Source organism: Montipora foliosa, chromosome 8 (genome assembly GCF_036669935.1).
Source record: "Montipora foliosa isolate CH-2021 chromosome 8, ASM3666993v2, whole genome shotgun sequence".
Lineage (NCBI taxonomy): Eukaryota > Metazoa > Cnidaria > Anthozoa > Scleractinia > Acroporidae > Montipora > Montipora foliosa.
In genome coordinates this window covers 47,051,896-47,064,395 of record NC_090876.1, presented here as the reverse complement: position 1 = coordinate 47,064,395, position 12,500 = coordinate 47,051,896, and the positions used below count along the sequence as shown (strand labels likewise).

General features: G+C 39.5%; 2 protein-coding genes across 3 annotated transcripts in view; both read left to right on the top strand.

Moving 5' to 3' along the window:
• Positions 1-12,500, top strand: part of LOC138012407 (NLR family CARD domain-containing protein 3-like) — a 56,524-nt gene that overhangs the window by 9,350 nt on the left and 34,674 nt on the right. The window contains exons 6-9 of the mRNA XM_068859152.1: positions 7,408-7,525; positions 8,511-8,604; positions 9,062-9,752; positions 10,308-10,340. Of these exons, the coding sequence (XP_068715253.1) occupies positions 9,077-9,752; positions 10,308-10,340 (709 nt within the window). The 5' untranslated portion in view covers positions 7,408-7,525; positions 8,511-8,604; positions 9,062-9,076. The remainder of the gene's footprint in view (positions 1-7,407; positions 7,526-8,510; positions 8,605-9,061; positions 9,753-10,307; positions 10,341-12,500) is intronic.
• On the top strand, positions 167-6,307 carry LOC138012409 (uncharacterized). Of its 2 annotated transcripts, none has more exons than XM_068859156.1 (6): positions 167-1,601; positions 1,794-1,877; positions 2,443-2,694; positions 3,384-3,711; positions 3,861-4,091; positions 4,517-6,307. In XM_068859156.1, exons 1-5 carry the CDS (start codon positions 1,371-1,373, stop codon positions 3,863-3,865), a joined length of 900 nt encoding a protein of 299 aa, XP_068715257.1. In that variant the 5' UTR covers positions 167-1,370; the 3' UTR covers positions 3,866-4,091; positions 4,517-6,307. The 2 variants fall into 2 exon arrangements, with proteins under 2 accessions (XP_068715257.1, XP_068715256.1); XM_068859155.1 differs by having other exon boundaries at positions 4,001-4,091; positions 4,517-6,304.

Sequence of the window (12,500 nt, the reverse complement as noted above, 5' to 3'; positions counted from 1 at the left end):
AAAATAAACACTGCATTGCACTAATTCAACAATTAATAATTAGTACAAACAAATTTATTCAAACAGACTACACAATAGCCGATGAAGTTTTTTCAACATTAGAGGCGGCACGCGCAAGCCGCCAAGATGACCAATGCAACTAAGAGAGACTAGAGCGCTCAAGATTCCTCTGACTTACACCGAAATGCATTGAAATAAACACTGCATTGCACTAGTTCAACAATTAATAATTAGTACAAACAAATTTATTCAAACAGACTACACAATAGCCAGTGAAGTTTTTTGAACAGCAGAGGCGGCACGCGCAAGCCGCCAAGATAACCAATGCAGACTACACAATAGCCGATGAAGTTTTTTCAACATTAGAGGCGGCACGCGCAAGCCGCCAAGATAACCAATGCAACTAAGAGAGACTAGAGCGCTCAAGATTCCTCTGACTTACACCGAAATGCATTGAAATAAACACTGCATTGCACTAGTTCAACAATTAATAATTAGTACAAACAAATTTATTCAAACAGACTACACAATAGCCAGTGAAGTTTTTTGAACAGCAGAGGCGGCGCGCGCAAGCCGCCAAGATAACCAATGCAGACTACACAATAGCCGGTGCAGTTTTTTCAACAGCAGAAGCGGCATGCGCAAGCCGCCAAGATAACCAATGCAACTAAGAGAGACTAGAACGCTCAAGATTCCTCTGACTAACACCGAAATGCATTAAAATAAACACTGCATTGCACTAGTTCAACAATTAATAATTAGTACAAACAAATTTATTCAAACAGACTACACAATAGCCCATGAAGTTTTTTCAACATTAGAGGCGGCAGGCGCAAGCCGCCAAGATAACGAATGCAACTAAGAGAGACTAGAACGCTCAAGATTCCTCTGACTAACACCGAAATGCGTTAAAATAAACACTGCATTGCACTAGTTCAACAATTAATAATTAGTACAAACAAATTTATTGAAACAGACTGCACAATAGTCGGAGAAGTTTTTTCAATATTAGAGGCGGCACGCGCTCGCCGCCCTCTGAAATAGAACAAGAAAGAAAAAAAAAAAGATGAATGCTCAAGACAGAAATGGTTATCTCGTTTTTTGAACCGGTTGAAAATGCAAAAGTAATTAAAGTGGGAGATTTTGTCTGAAGTAAACTTTGAATAAGTGAATGATCATTGCAGTTTTATATGCAACTTTGCAGTTGCAAAAAGAAACTTTGAAACACCTCAAACAATAAAAGCTGTAAGAGCCAATCACGATAAAGGATTTTCGATCCGAACGAGCTTCCTACCAACTATAAAAAGGCGAAGTACAGTTGTGAGGTATCTGTCGACGTTTAGTGTGCCATCAAACCATACCTAGGAAGAATGAATAAGCAAATTGCGCGAGTGAATTGGAGCCGTGGGAAGTATTCGGATGTTGTACGCTCAACCATTGTAGATCCGTCACCTCTTAAGCAAGGGCAGAGAGTTAGAGTCATCTGGGGAAAAGGAAAAAAGGAGTACGGTGCAACCATTACCTGCTACCCACTCATTGACGAGATCGAGCCTCCAGTTGATGAGCCCCAGCTGCGTCAGACAAAAGCTAAACGTAAACTGGTAAGTACTTTCAGTCATTTCATTATTTCCTCTTGTCTGTTTTATCATCGAACAGTGAATAGCCTCCGTTTCATCCTCGACCGTCGATATCGACGGACTGCTAATGATGATGATGATGATTATGAGTGAATAGTGTTATCGTTTTAATTCAATTGTATCTCCTACTAACAAGTTCATGATTTTCATGTTTAGATACCAGAAGCCACGTCTTCCGCTGAATGCCGCAAGAAAACAAAAACAGACAAGCCCAAGCCAAAGGAAAAACCAAAAGGAAAGGTATGTAAAAGAAAATTACTTGATGTTACATCAAACTATCAATAGAAATTATCTCGTGGTTTAAAATAAGCGGCTAGCAGGATAATTGTCCGAGTTGTGTCATGTTATGTAAAGCCAACTAAATCTACGTTTGAATGCATGTAAAAGTTACGTGGATTTCCACTGTTGGGTAAAAGAAAATTGCTTGATGTTACATCAAAATATCAATAGAAATTATCTTGTGGTTTAAAATAAGCGGCTAGCAGGATAATTGTTTTCTTCTTTCTTTCTAAAAATATTTTCAATTGCTAAGCCTTGTTTAATTTAACTGGATTCAAAGTTGACGTTTTAAAACTTCAATTTGCTTGATCGTGTTTTGGACAACCAGTGCCAGATGTTTATATTTTTCGCTAGAGTCACAACTCAGATTTCTACGTCAAAAATCGGAGTTGTGTTACGTATGTAAAGCCAGCTAAATTTACGTCTGAACGCATGTAAAAGTTACGTGGATTGCCACTGTTGCGTAAATTTTACGCTGTGACTATATGTCAGAATAGATTCGACTTTGTTTGTGTCTTGAACACAGGTTCTGGACGCCGCGTCCCCCAGCAAGATTAATGAAAGTATCGAAGACACATCCGATGACAGCTCGGACGGCGAAGATTTCCCGCTGGTGGCCTATAAACCGCAACGAAAAGTGAGAGACATGGAGAAGCCTGTGCAGGAGACACCTGAGGAAATGCCACACTTCCTAGAGTCAGAGGAGGAGTCAGACAACATAAATTTTGGAAGCCTGCTATCCAAAGCAATCAGAACTGTGGACCATTCGACGGCCATTGTAAGTTGTTGACTTTGTTCACTTTTATAGGGTGGTTCATATAGGACATCATTACAAGTAGTTTAATAGCAGAACGAACAACTCTAATTTCTGTGTCAAAATCCGAGATGTGTTTACCGTGAAATTTGCAACTCGGATTTCTATTTACGTTTATGCACGCAGCTTATATATTGCTTCTTATTTCATTTACGTACGTGTATGTAAAGCCAGCTAAATTTACGTCTGAACGCATGGAAAAGTTGGATTTCCACTGTTGCCTAAATTTTACGATGTGACTATGCCAGGCAGTGCAGCCGTGTTCGATTGCCGAACACAATCGAATTTTGTTCGATTTTCCCGGGTCTATTTGAGACCGTGCCCAGCCTAAAAGAACGTGAATTTAACTGGCTTTGTGCGTAAACATGTAAATTTTTGAAAAAGACTTTAGTGTTAAAATAGTCAGAATAAGAGACGTGAATTCTGAATAACTGAATGTAGAGGTAAAATGTTAACTGAAATTAAATGGCTTGACGATTTCAATCATAAAATCACGATCAACAATCTCGTTCTTTCGTGAATCTGTGCTTAGGCTTTTTGAAACTCTCTTGGCTGTTCTGGCTTGATTCTGGTTGGAGATTTATTGAGTAGAGTCAGCCTTTGTCATATTGGTAAAGGATAACATAATTGATACGCAGTTATTTTTTGTTTAGGTTAGCACTGACAAGAACAGCGGCTCAAACAAGCACGACCAGACAGTGAACGAGCTTCGATTAGTAAGGATGATTCTAGAGCGGCTCGAGTGTTCGTATGCCAAACAGGAGGCCAAGCTGGACAGACTGCTGAGTCTAGTGACAACACAGCCCTTTCGAGCATCGCATTGTAGCACTACGGGAACACCAGAGCTGCCGTATACGCCAACTGTGCTCTTCAGACAGGAACCCGCTGCAGACAAGAGTGACCTACATCGCACGCCTTGCATGACAGAACCTGACCGGGTGCTGGACGAGCTAATTCAACAAACGGACTTTGATTCCGCAGGTATGAAAGTTTTTATGGCTTACGTTCACTGAGATTTTCTTGACATCTGAAGCCCGATTAAGCTAATCGTGGATTAACGTGAATCAACAAAGATTCTTCCAAAAGAGTTTTGGCCCTCAGTTTTGACTTAGACTTTTCTTTACCTTTAGCTTGAAATTAGGCTTTGAAATCACTTAAAGAGCGAGATGAAAACCTGGGCCCAGTCCGTGTAACCTCAGGAATTCGATATCCTCACAAATACTAATTGATGAAACGCATTGTTCACCGGTGTTTTGTTTTTATCGACAAGCTGTTTTCAAAGGAGGTCCTTATGAATTCCACTGTTCATGGCACCAAGGACTTTGCTCCTCTAGATCATAGGATCATTACTGCAATCAAAGGTACTGCTAACAACATTAAATCTGTTTTCATCCTTGAATATTCAATTGAAACATTTTCGGATGTGTAAGGAAGAGGGCTTACTATATTGTGCGAAACGAAATGAAAAGAAATGCAGGGTAAAATGATGATATCAAACGAGATCATGGTTCGGCGCGCGTTGTGATGTAATAAACACCGGAAGTGCAGAGTTGTGAAATTAAAGATCTGTATTTTGCGAAACGAGCTCTTGTCAGATCACAGCGAACTTTTACCTGCTTTATTACATTCGTAAATGCTTTTAGTAAATATACCTCTTTGCAATGATGAATTCTGAACAAAAAGCGGCGAGCTAAGAGGTCAGAAATGCCCTGTTTGGCAAATTACAGATCTGTAATTTGCGTATTACCAAACTTGAGCACTCACCAAGAATTTTGTTTTGTTTCAGCGGAAGTGACGAGGAGCTTCGGCTACCAGTGCAAGGACAGAGAGGAACTTAACCGCATGTGGGAGTCCTGTAAAATAAGCATCGGCAAACGCTGCCAAAACTTGAGAAAAAGTAGCGACAAACAAACTAGGCAAGATTAATTCGTTAGCAACTGTGTGTATTTTTGCATGTAATCTCGGTAGATTTCAGATTCTTTTTCTCGTTTTTGGAATGTAATGTAAACTTTAAATAAACCAGATGATGAATCAAGATTTGTTTCTTACATTTACTTAGTGTTACAGTAGTCTCCTACGCAGCCGTTCTTAGTATACGCAACGCGTGACAACACTAGTGTTACAGCCCGCGGCAAATAATAGACATTTGTCATAACTTTTTGACGTTGGTGAATTGTTGAACCGATTCTATGTTTCTCTGAAATCATTCACATTTTCGAACTACTGGCATGCAAGTCAAAGCGCTTTTTGTCTATGAAGAGGATCAAAACATTGCAAGCTTTACCTTCAATCGGAGTTAGATTTCAACCAGAAATATGCATGCGTAATCCATCTATCATGGACTTTTACAATCCCGCTTGTTACTGGGTTGCCTATGGCAAACCAGTCGAGGTCTTCGTTTAGTTTGTTTGTTTTCTTTTTTTTTTTTTTTTCTTTTTTTTAGTTTTTTTTTTTTTCCGTGTCGGTAAAAGTCTTGCCTGTCACTCCCCTGGTAAGTGGTGTCTTTGTGCATAGAGCCTTCTACGCGTATGTTCCTAGGATCGACAGGGTAGTGGAACTGCGTAGATTTCTCTGGTGGACACAGTAGAACCTGCAATGGCGTCGAAAGTCATGTAACGCGAATGGCGTTTTAGTGGATCCTTAAACAAAATATACCCTTATGGAGCTCAATAATGGAAAGTCAGTTGGATAAACTAGGCAGGAAGCTCAAAAGCGACGAGTACTGGACTTCGACAACAATCTATCGCCCGTCGAGACGAAATCAAAGTGAGCTCTATTTACCTGAAGTACATGGTAATTTGACACGATTGAGTTTCTTGTCTTCACGCACGCAATGAAATAGGAAGAGGTTTTCGCCTCTAAGAGCAAATATGTTGTTAGTTTCAATAATTTTTTCGCTGGAAAAGGATTCTGTGGTATTTTCTGCCTTTGTGAATTATAATATCATGTTGTGTATTGAATTTTCGAGCTTAAGGTTGAAATGTGATATTGGAGAAGTTTTTTAGTATTGCTCTGTAAGCAGGAAGGGTTCACAGGCCTGTTGGAAGCGTGCTTGAGTTTCAACAAAATGAGCCCCAAAATCAGTGAAAACTTGTGACGCAGATGAATAATAAAGTAGCTGCTATTTCCAAAATGATGGAATTACCTGGTGATAAATAACGTCGTACGCGTCTTGGAGAGTAAATTTTGACTTTGCATAAATAAGAGTTGGGCGATTGTGATCTTTGTTTTGACTTCGCTCATTTCATTGTCAAACTTTATAACACTTGACTGAAAAAGAAACTTACAAAAACCCGGTATCTTGCCATCATTTGACACAGATGCTTCACTGTTTGGCGAGTAAACATGCCGCGGTAACTTAATCACGGCGCCCGCTGAATTCCGGCCATGTCACTTTCGATTTTGCAATTTACTTGAACGTAGCAAAAATCTCCCAAAATGTTTGTTGCTGATCGTAACTTTTTATATTCTATATTCACGGTTCAAAATTAATGTTGTTTTGATGTCGTAAATATTTTATTCTCGATCGACCGTTCGGGAAACTTCCTTCTGCTCTTTCTGAAAACTCTGTATCAATAGTTATTTGCTTTTTCATCAATATTTGTTTTGCATAAAGCAAGCTAACAAGATCTGTACCTTGCTGAGTTCGGATTTGTTAGAGTTAGTAGTATTTTCGGTCCGATGCTTCTGTTTTCTGAGGGAAATGTTGTCTTGGTCTCCCATCCAAACACTAACCCCGCCCGGCAGGGCTAAACTTCAGTGAACTTTAGTATTAGAAAGCTGTCAGATGCTCAGAGGGCACACTTGTGGTAAACAGAAGTTGTGAGGGAACTTGAAAATTATCAACATGTCAGCCCAGAAGCCAATGTTTCTCGCTTCTCCTTTATTTGTTGTTCTTCAGAGACTGGAATGCTGTATTTCAATACCACACAATTCAGTGCCTTCTGATTTTCTGTAGCACGTACCACAGGCAACCCAGTGTATGCTTCACAGAAGCATCTCGTTGTCATTACGATTCAGTCCTTGAAGGTTTGTCTTGTCTAAAAACAAACGGGCAGTTACTCTACTGAAGCAGAGTGCGGGTTAAATCTCTCTAGCTCATTTTTGAAACGCTCTTCAGTCGTGGTGTAAATAAATGAACAAAGCGCATTTGGTTCCGAGTTACCCTGTATGTATGTTACTGCAATTACAATGTACAGTGTATTTTTAACGACAGTTCAATGCTTCGAAAATTCGACGAAACGAAAGTTCATTTCTTCGAAATTTCGAAAGCAAGAAAAGTTCGTTACTTCGAAATTTCGAAAGAGTTCGCAGCAAGGAAATTTCGTTACTTCGAAATTTCGGAAGAATTCGCATCATTTCGCCGCATTTTCTTCGAAATATCGCATTGAGCGACGCGAAATACCTCGCGAAACTTCGCCGACATATCGTCGAAAATTCGCGAGAACAATAGACGAAATTCGTCGAAATTCGCTCTCATTACTTTTGCACAGTACTGTACATAATCAGCCAAGGCCGTTGGAGGCTGGCTAACTCTTCCTGAGCGACGCGGAGTACCCGCAACTGCCACTCCTGTAGGCGTAGTTTCTTGAGTAGACTGGTCAGACAATTCAGGACTGGGGACCGGTTCTGGAGTATCACCTCCTGACTCTGTACTGCATTCTGCATCCGTCACAGGTTCCAAACGTATTGAGCTCCAGTCGCCAATCCTTCCCTTCTGCATGGAAGACTCTCATGGCTTTGAGAAGTGAGCGGTTCTGGCGCTCGACCTCTGCATTGGACCTGGGCGACAAAGGTGTGTTGTAGTCATGCACAATCCCCATTTCCTCCAAATTATTATATTTCTCCATCTCGTCGGACACCAAATTTGAACCATTATCAGTTCGTAAACCAGCTGGCACGCCGTACCTTACAAGGTTTTTATTACAATGGCTCTCTCGCACAGGGTTTTCTATTCCTTGAGTCTTGCCTCTTTGCGTGCTTCTGCTAATAGTTCTGGAAAGTAAAATTTGTACTGGAACTCTGACATGGCTACATTGTTAATGAAAAACATTTGTCGCACTTTTCTTTTTATGCCCAAGAAAATGGAAACAGAAAATGGGAACAGTTTGGCAACCTACATGGTGGCTCATATTGCAAAATTCGGACCACTTAGAGAACCAATCAGAATTCTTCTTTTCATTGGAAAAAAAGGAATTGCTTTTCACGTTTTCCTATGTTTGCCTTAAACCCTTTATCGTCCAGTGGCCACTTACAGATTTTACTCCTCAGTGGGGAGCCCCTTGGACTCTAGGTTCACTCAAAAACATTAATACCACAGAACACGGACCAGATTTTAGATGCTTAACTGCTTGACCAGGCTGTTAGCTGGAGCATGCATATGTTATCCATCTCATAAAGCGCCACACCTGGGAAAGACATTATAACTTCTTGTTTTCCTAACAAACGTATTGATCTTGTGACTTTTGCCTGACCCATAAGTTGACAAGTTCATTGTGGGTGTAACAGAGTTAATCACTAAGTGACTTAAAGTTTGGGAAGGATGACTTTCAAGTCTGTTTCAACTCAATGAGGCATGTATTCTATCCATATGGTATTATGTACATTGTAATAGTCACAAAGCATTGTTCACTGTTTTAGCACCAAGAGCAGCGTACATGCAGATTTGTTAATGTCCTCTGCAGGCTACTTATTTTAAGTTATACATGTACTCCTTTAAACAATTGATACTCACACATTGCTATGAGATTAACTTTATATTGAATTCCTCTTTGTCTCAGGAACAGATCCTGTGCAATCTTGATCTCTGTGGTTATGGATTATATATTTCTACCTCAAAAATGCAAAGTTAAAGTGGGGTGAAGGCTAAACAAGGCATGGAATGTGTTTGTTGCATTAAGAATGTGATTTCTCAGTGAGAACACATTACACTTTTTTGGATGTTTCACGTTTCACGGATGTATAAATGAAAAATCCAAATCTGAAATGTAACACTGAAAACCGTCTGTTGAATTCATAAATCGAGCAAGCATGAGTCCTGTGAACAACCCAGTCACTCCTAAAGTGCCTCTGGTTGGCAAGTATTTTTAGCATTAGCCATGCAGAGTAAAAATAATTAATCCTTACTCCTTTAATAGGGTTAATTGGTTAAATCATAGTGAAACATGTTTCCTTGTGTTTTTCTTCTTTTTCAAGATGCTCCGTGCTCTCTTACAGCGTATTTACACCCAATGTGTGCTAGTCACTTACCAAATGCCATTGCATTGACAATTCCAAGTTCTAAAGATTTGATTCCCAATTAACCGCACTCATGTTTTCCATGTTTATGTAGCCAACAGTTTGGGATATGGCATCTGTTCCAGCTCTAGCTCCAGCTCCAGCTCCAGCTTCAGCTCCAGCTCCATTCGCCTCGTCAAAGGAGACAACCAACTATGCCCGTCTGTGCAGGCTTCTAGTGGATGTGGGAACCCAGGCCCTGAGAGACACCTTTGACACAATACACCCTCCAGCTACTCTTCCGAAGATTTTGTCATCAGTAGCTCACCATACATCATTGCATGGTCTGAGAAAGAAAAGAATTTTGAATCCCACACAATGGGGAAAGCTGTACCCAACTCATCCTTCATCTGTGTCATCAGCCAGCTTTGACATTACACTTCTGATGCTACTGTTGAGAAATATATGCAGTCTCATTCCTCCTGCCAGTACTGGAAGCTGGGACAAGCTTCCTCTCTCTGGTGATAACAGTCCTGAGGCAAACATAGCTAGGATCAAGTATTATAGAAACCAAGTTTATGCTCATGCAAGCCAAGCTTCTGTTGATGATGCAACATTCGATATGTTATGGCAGGATATAAGTAATGCCCTACTTGCCCTTGGATCTGGAGCAACTTATTCCAGCGTGATCAGCCGTCTGAAGACTGAGTGCATGGATCCCGTTGTTGAGGAGCACTATCGAGAGTTGCTGAAGGAGTGCAAGATAGACGATGATAATACAAAGGAAAAGCTTGAAAATTTAGAAGGTATGCCCGACCGAAAAAAGGTTTAAATATCTAATTAACCTTATGATTGTGGATGAGTTTTTCTATATGTGTGGTTTCCAGGGGTTTATGGTTGGACTGGACAATTGCATTGCCTTTCTCAAAGATGTACTGATCAAATACCTCACGCACATAAACTTTGACAATGAGCTCGTTTTATATTTGTGCATAGTGCTGTTCAGTTTTACTCATCAGACGAGAACTGAAAGAAACTGTGTGCTCCAGTTTGTTTTAGGAGGGCTGTGCCAAGTCCACTTTTAAGAAGCATCACACTGACTACTAGTCACATTGTATGGGGCTAGTACAAGTGGACATAAAACACAGCTAAGCCACAGTTGCAGCATGGGCAGATAGTCAAAACCATTTAGCATCTCTTTGAGTCATCTTCTGTCAGACATAGTTACAATGTAAATCTTGCGATTAGTGTCACTCTTGGGAATGAAAGTGGTTAATTAATATTGAGGTGAACCAAACTAATCGAAACCCAATGTGTATCTCATTATTGACTCATTTTAGTTGATTTTTGTTTAAATCTAGAAATGCTGAATTCGGGATTTGGAGAAGTGAAAGGTGTGTTACACTGTAATTAATTGACTAAAACAATAACTAGCATACATGTACATGTACATTGCGATAATTTTATAGTAACAGTAGAAGAACTGGAAATCTCACCAGTTTCTCTACTTGATTTAAGTATGATTCTACAATGTACATGATGTACAGCAGATAATTGAGTAGTAGCATTCAGGATTCAAAAATGTAAATTAAGATGAATAATTGAATAAGATGGGAAGAACATAAATTAAACATTTTGGCTTAATAAAAAGCACGTATAGTTTTGTTCAGAAAATCATACTAATAGGATTAATGAGATGAGACGAAGAACACTACAGTGATTCTACATGTAATTTACGTACACAAAATTTTTAAAGGAAAAACAAACCTGATGACCCTCATTTTCTATTCGTTAAGAAGTAATTAACAGGCTAAGGTAAAATTCTCTGGTGGGTTAAGAAAAATTATTGGGGGCAGATTCAGAGCCATCTTAAATTTTCCAGTTGTGAAAATAGCTCTGAATACACTACAAAGAAACCTTTTAACTTGGAAAGCATTCCACTTTACCTTGCATGTTACTTTCAGGCAATGCAAAATAGGGGTCACCACGAACTCGTTTTTAGGTATAAGTATTAAAAGACAAAGTAATTTGAATGAGAGGAGAAGGGGGAGTAAAATGAGTGCACCGTCGACCTTAGGTTTGTCAGTTGAATTACTGTTACGAGTTATCGATGTTAAATATGGTTACTTTACTTTACTTTATGATGATGGCAATTGTTTTCCGTTTTTCACATTTTAGGGTGACTAAATTAATTTTCATAAAATGTCCTCTAAATTGATTTGTCTCACCAACTGGCAGACTGAGTTTCACGGTGTTTACAATAAACCAATTATTATTATTCTTATTATGGCAGTAGATACGCATGAATGCCTAAGGTAATTACAGTGATTGGGCGTGAGATCACGTGACCAATCGCTGGAAATCTCTTTTAAAAAAAATCCGAAGTAGCTCTTAAAAACCTACTCAAATCTAAATTGAATCTATCTAAATAAAAATAATCGAAAATTATAAATCCTAAAATCCTAAAAATGTAGTTTATAAAAGCTAAATAATCCTTGTTTTTTTTTCTCCTTTAAATATTAACTCTAATTTCTATCCCTGATGAGTAATGTCTAAAGTCTAGTATTAGTTTTTTAAAAATTTTTGATAGATACTATATAACATGTCAAAAGTGTCCCTAAATGACTAAGTACAATAAAATGAAACTATATACCGGTAACTATAAACAAAATTGGAATATTATAATGTTCAGCCTTTCGAGAGTTTCTTCTATAATTTTACTGTTCATGTTGTAAATCTCGTAGCAGCTCAAAATATAACACTTTCAATGCATTGTTGTGTCTTGCCAAATACTTGTTTTGGGCAAGGGCTGAGCATCCTGATCGCACGTGAGCTATGCTTTCTGGTGCCTTATTACACATACGACAGGACACATTACTCAACTGTGATATCTTAATCTTCTTAACTTGGTATAACTTCGTTGGTAGGAGCTGTTCATATAACTCATACATACCGGCCACAACATACGTTGGGCACGACGTCCATTCGCTTAGCCATGAGAAGCAGTTCTTAGTGCTCATGCTATCATCATTCCATCTTGCTGTATGCAGCTTTCCCTGCCATGCTTCATCACGTACTGTCTTTAACAACTGTTCTTCGTACTTTGATCTCAGCAGTTGCTTTGCCTTTGTTGCAATCACCTCCTCTCCAGCGGCTTCTCATACTGTTGGTTCCGGGTAGGCAAGCCTCAGCGTCAGTCCAAGTTCTTCACTATACCTGAGGGCCTCTGTAATCAGTGACTGATATCCCAAAACAGCAGAACGCTCTTCAAACTCTCTCACCATTTTCATGCTAGGGTCACTGTTAGAGAACAATTTCATTGCTGCCTTAATCTTCGTAATCTTGTACTCTCCCTCTACTGACTGCAGGCCACGTCCACCTTTCTTTCTCGACACGTACAATAGGGTGGTTGATGACGCTGGGTGTTTCCCTCCGTTTGTTACCATGACTTTCCGCGCTTCTCAATCAATCCTTCTTAGTTCTGTCAGCGGCCAATGCTGCTTCCACATGGGGTACTTAAGGACCGCTACTGCACACTGATTAGAAGCAGCCAC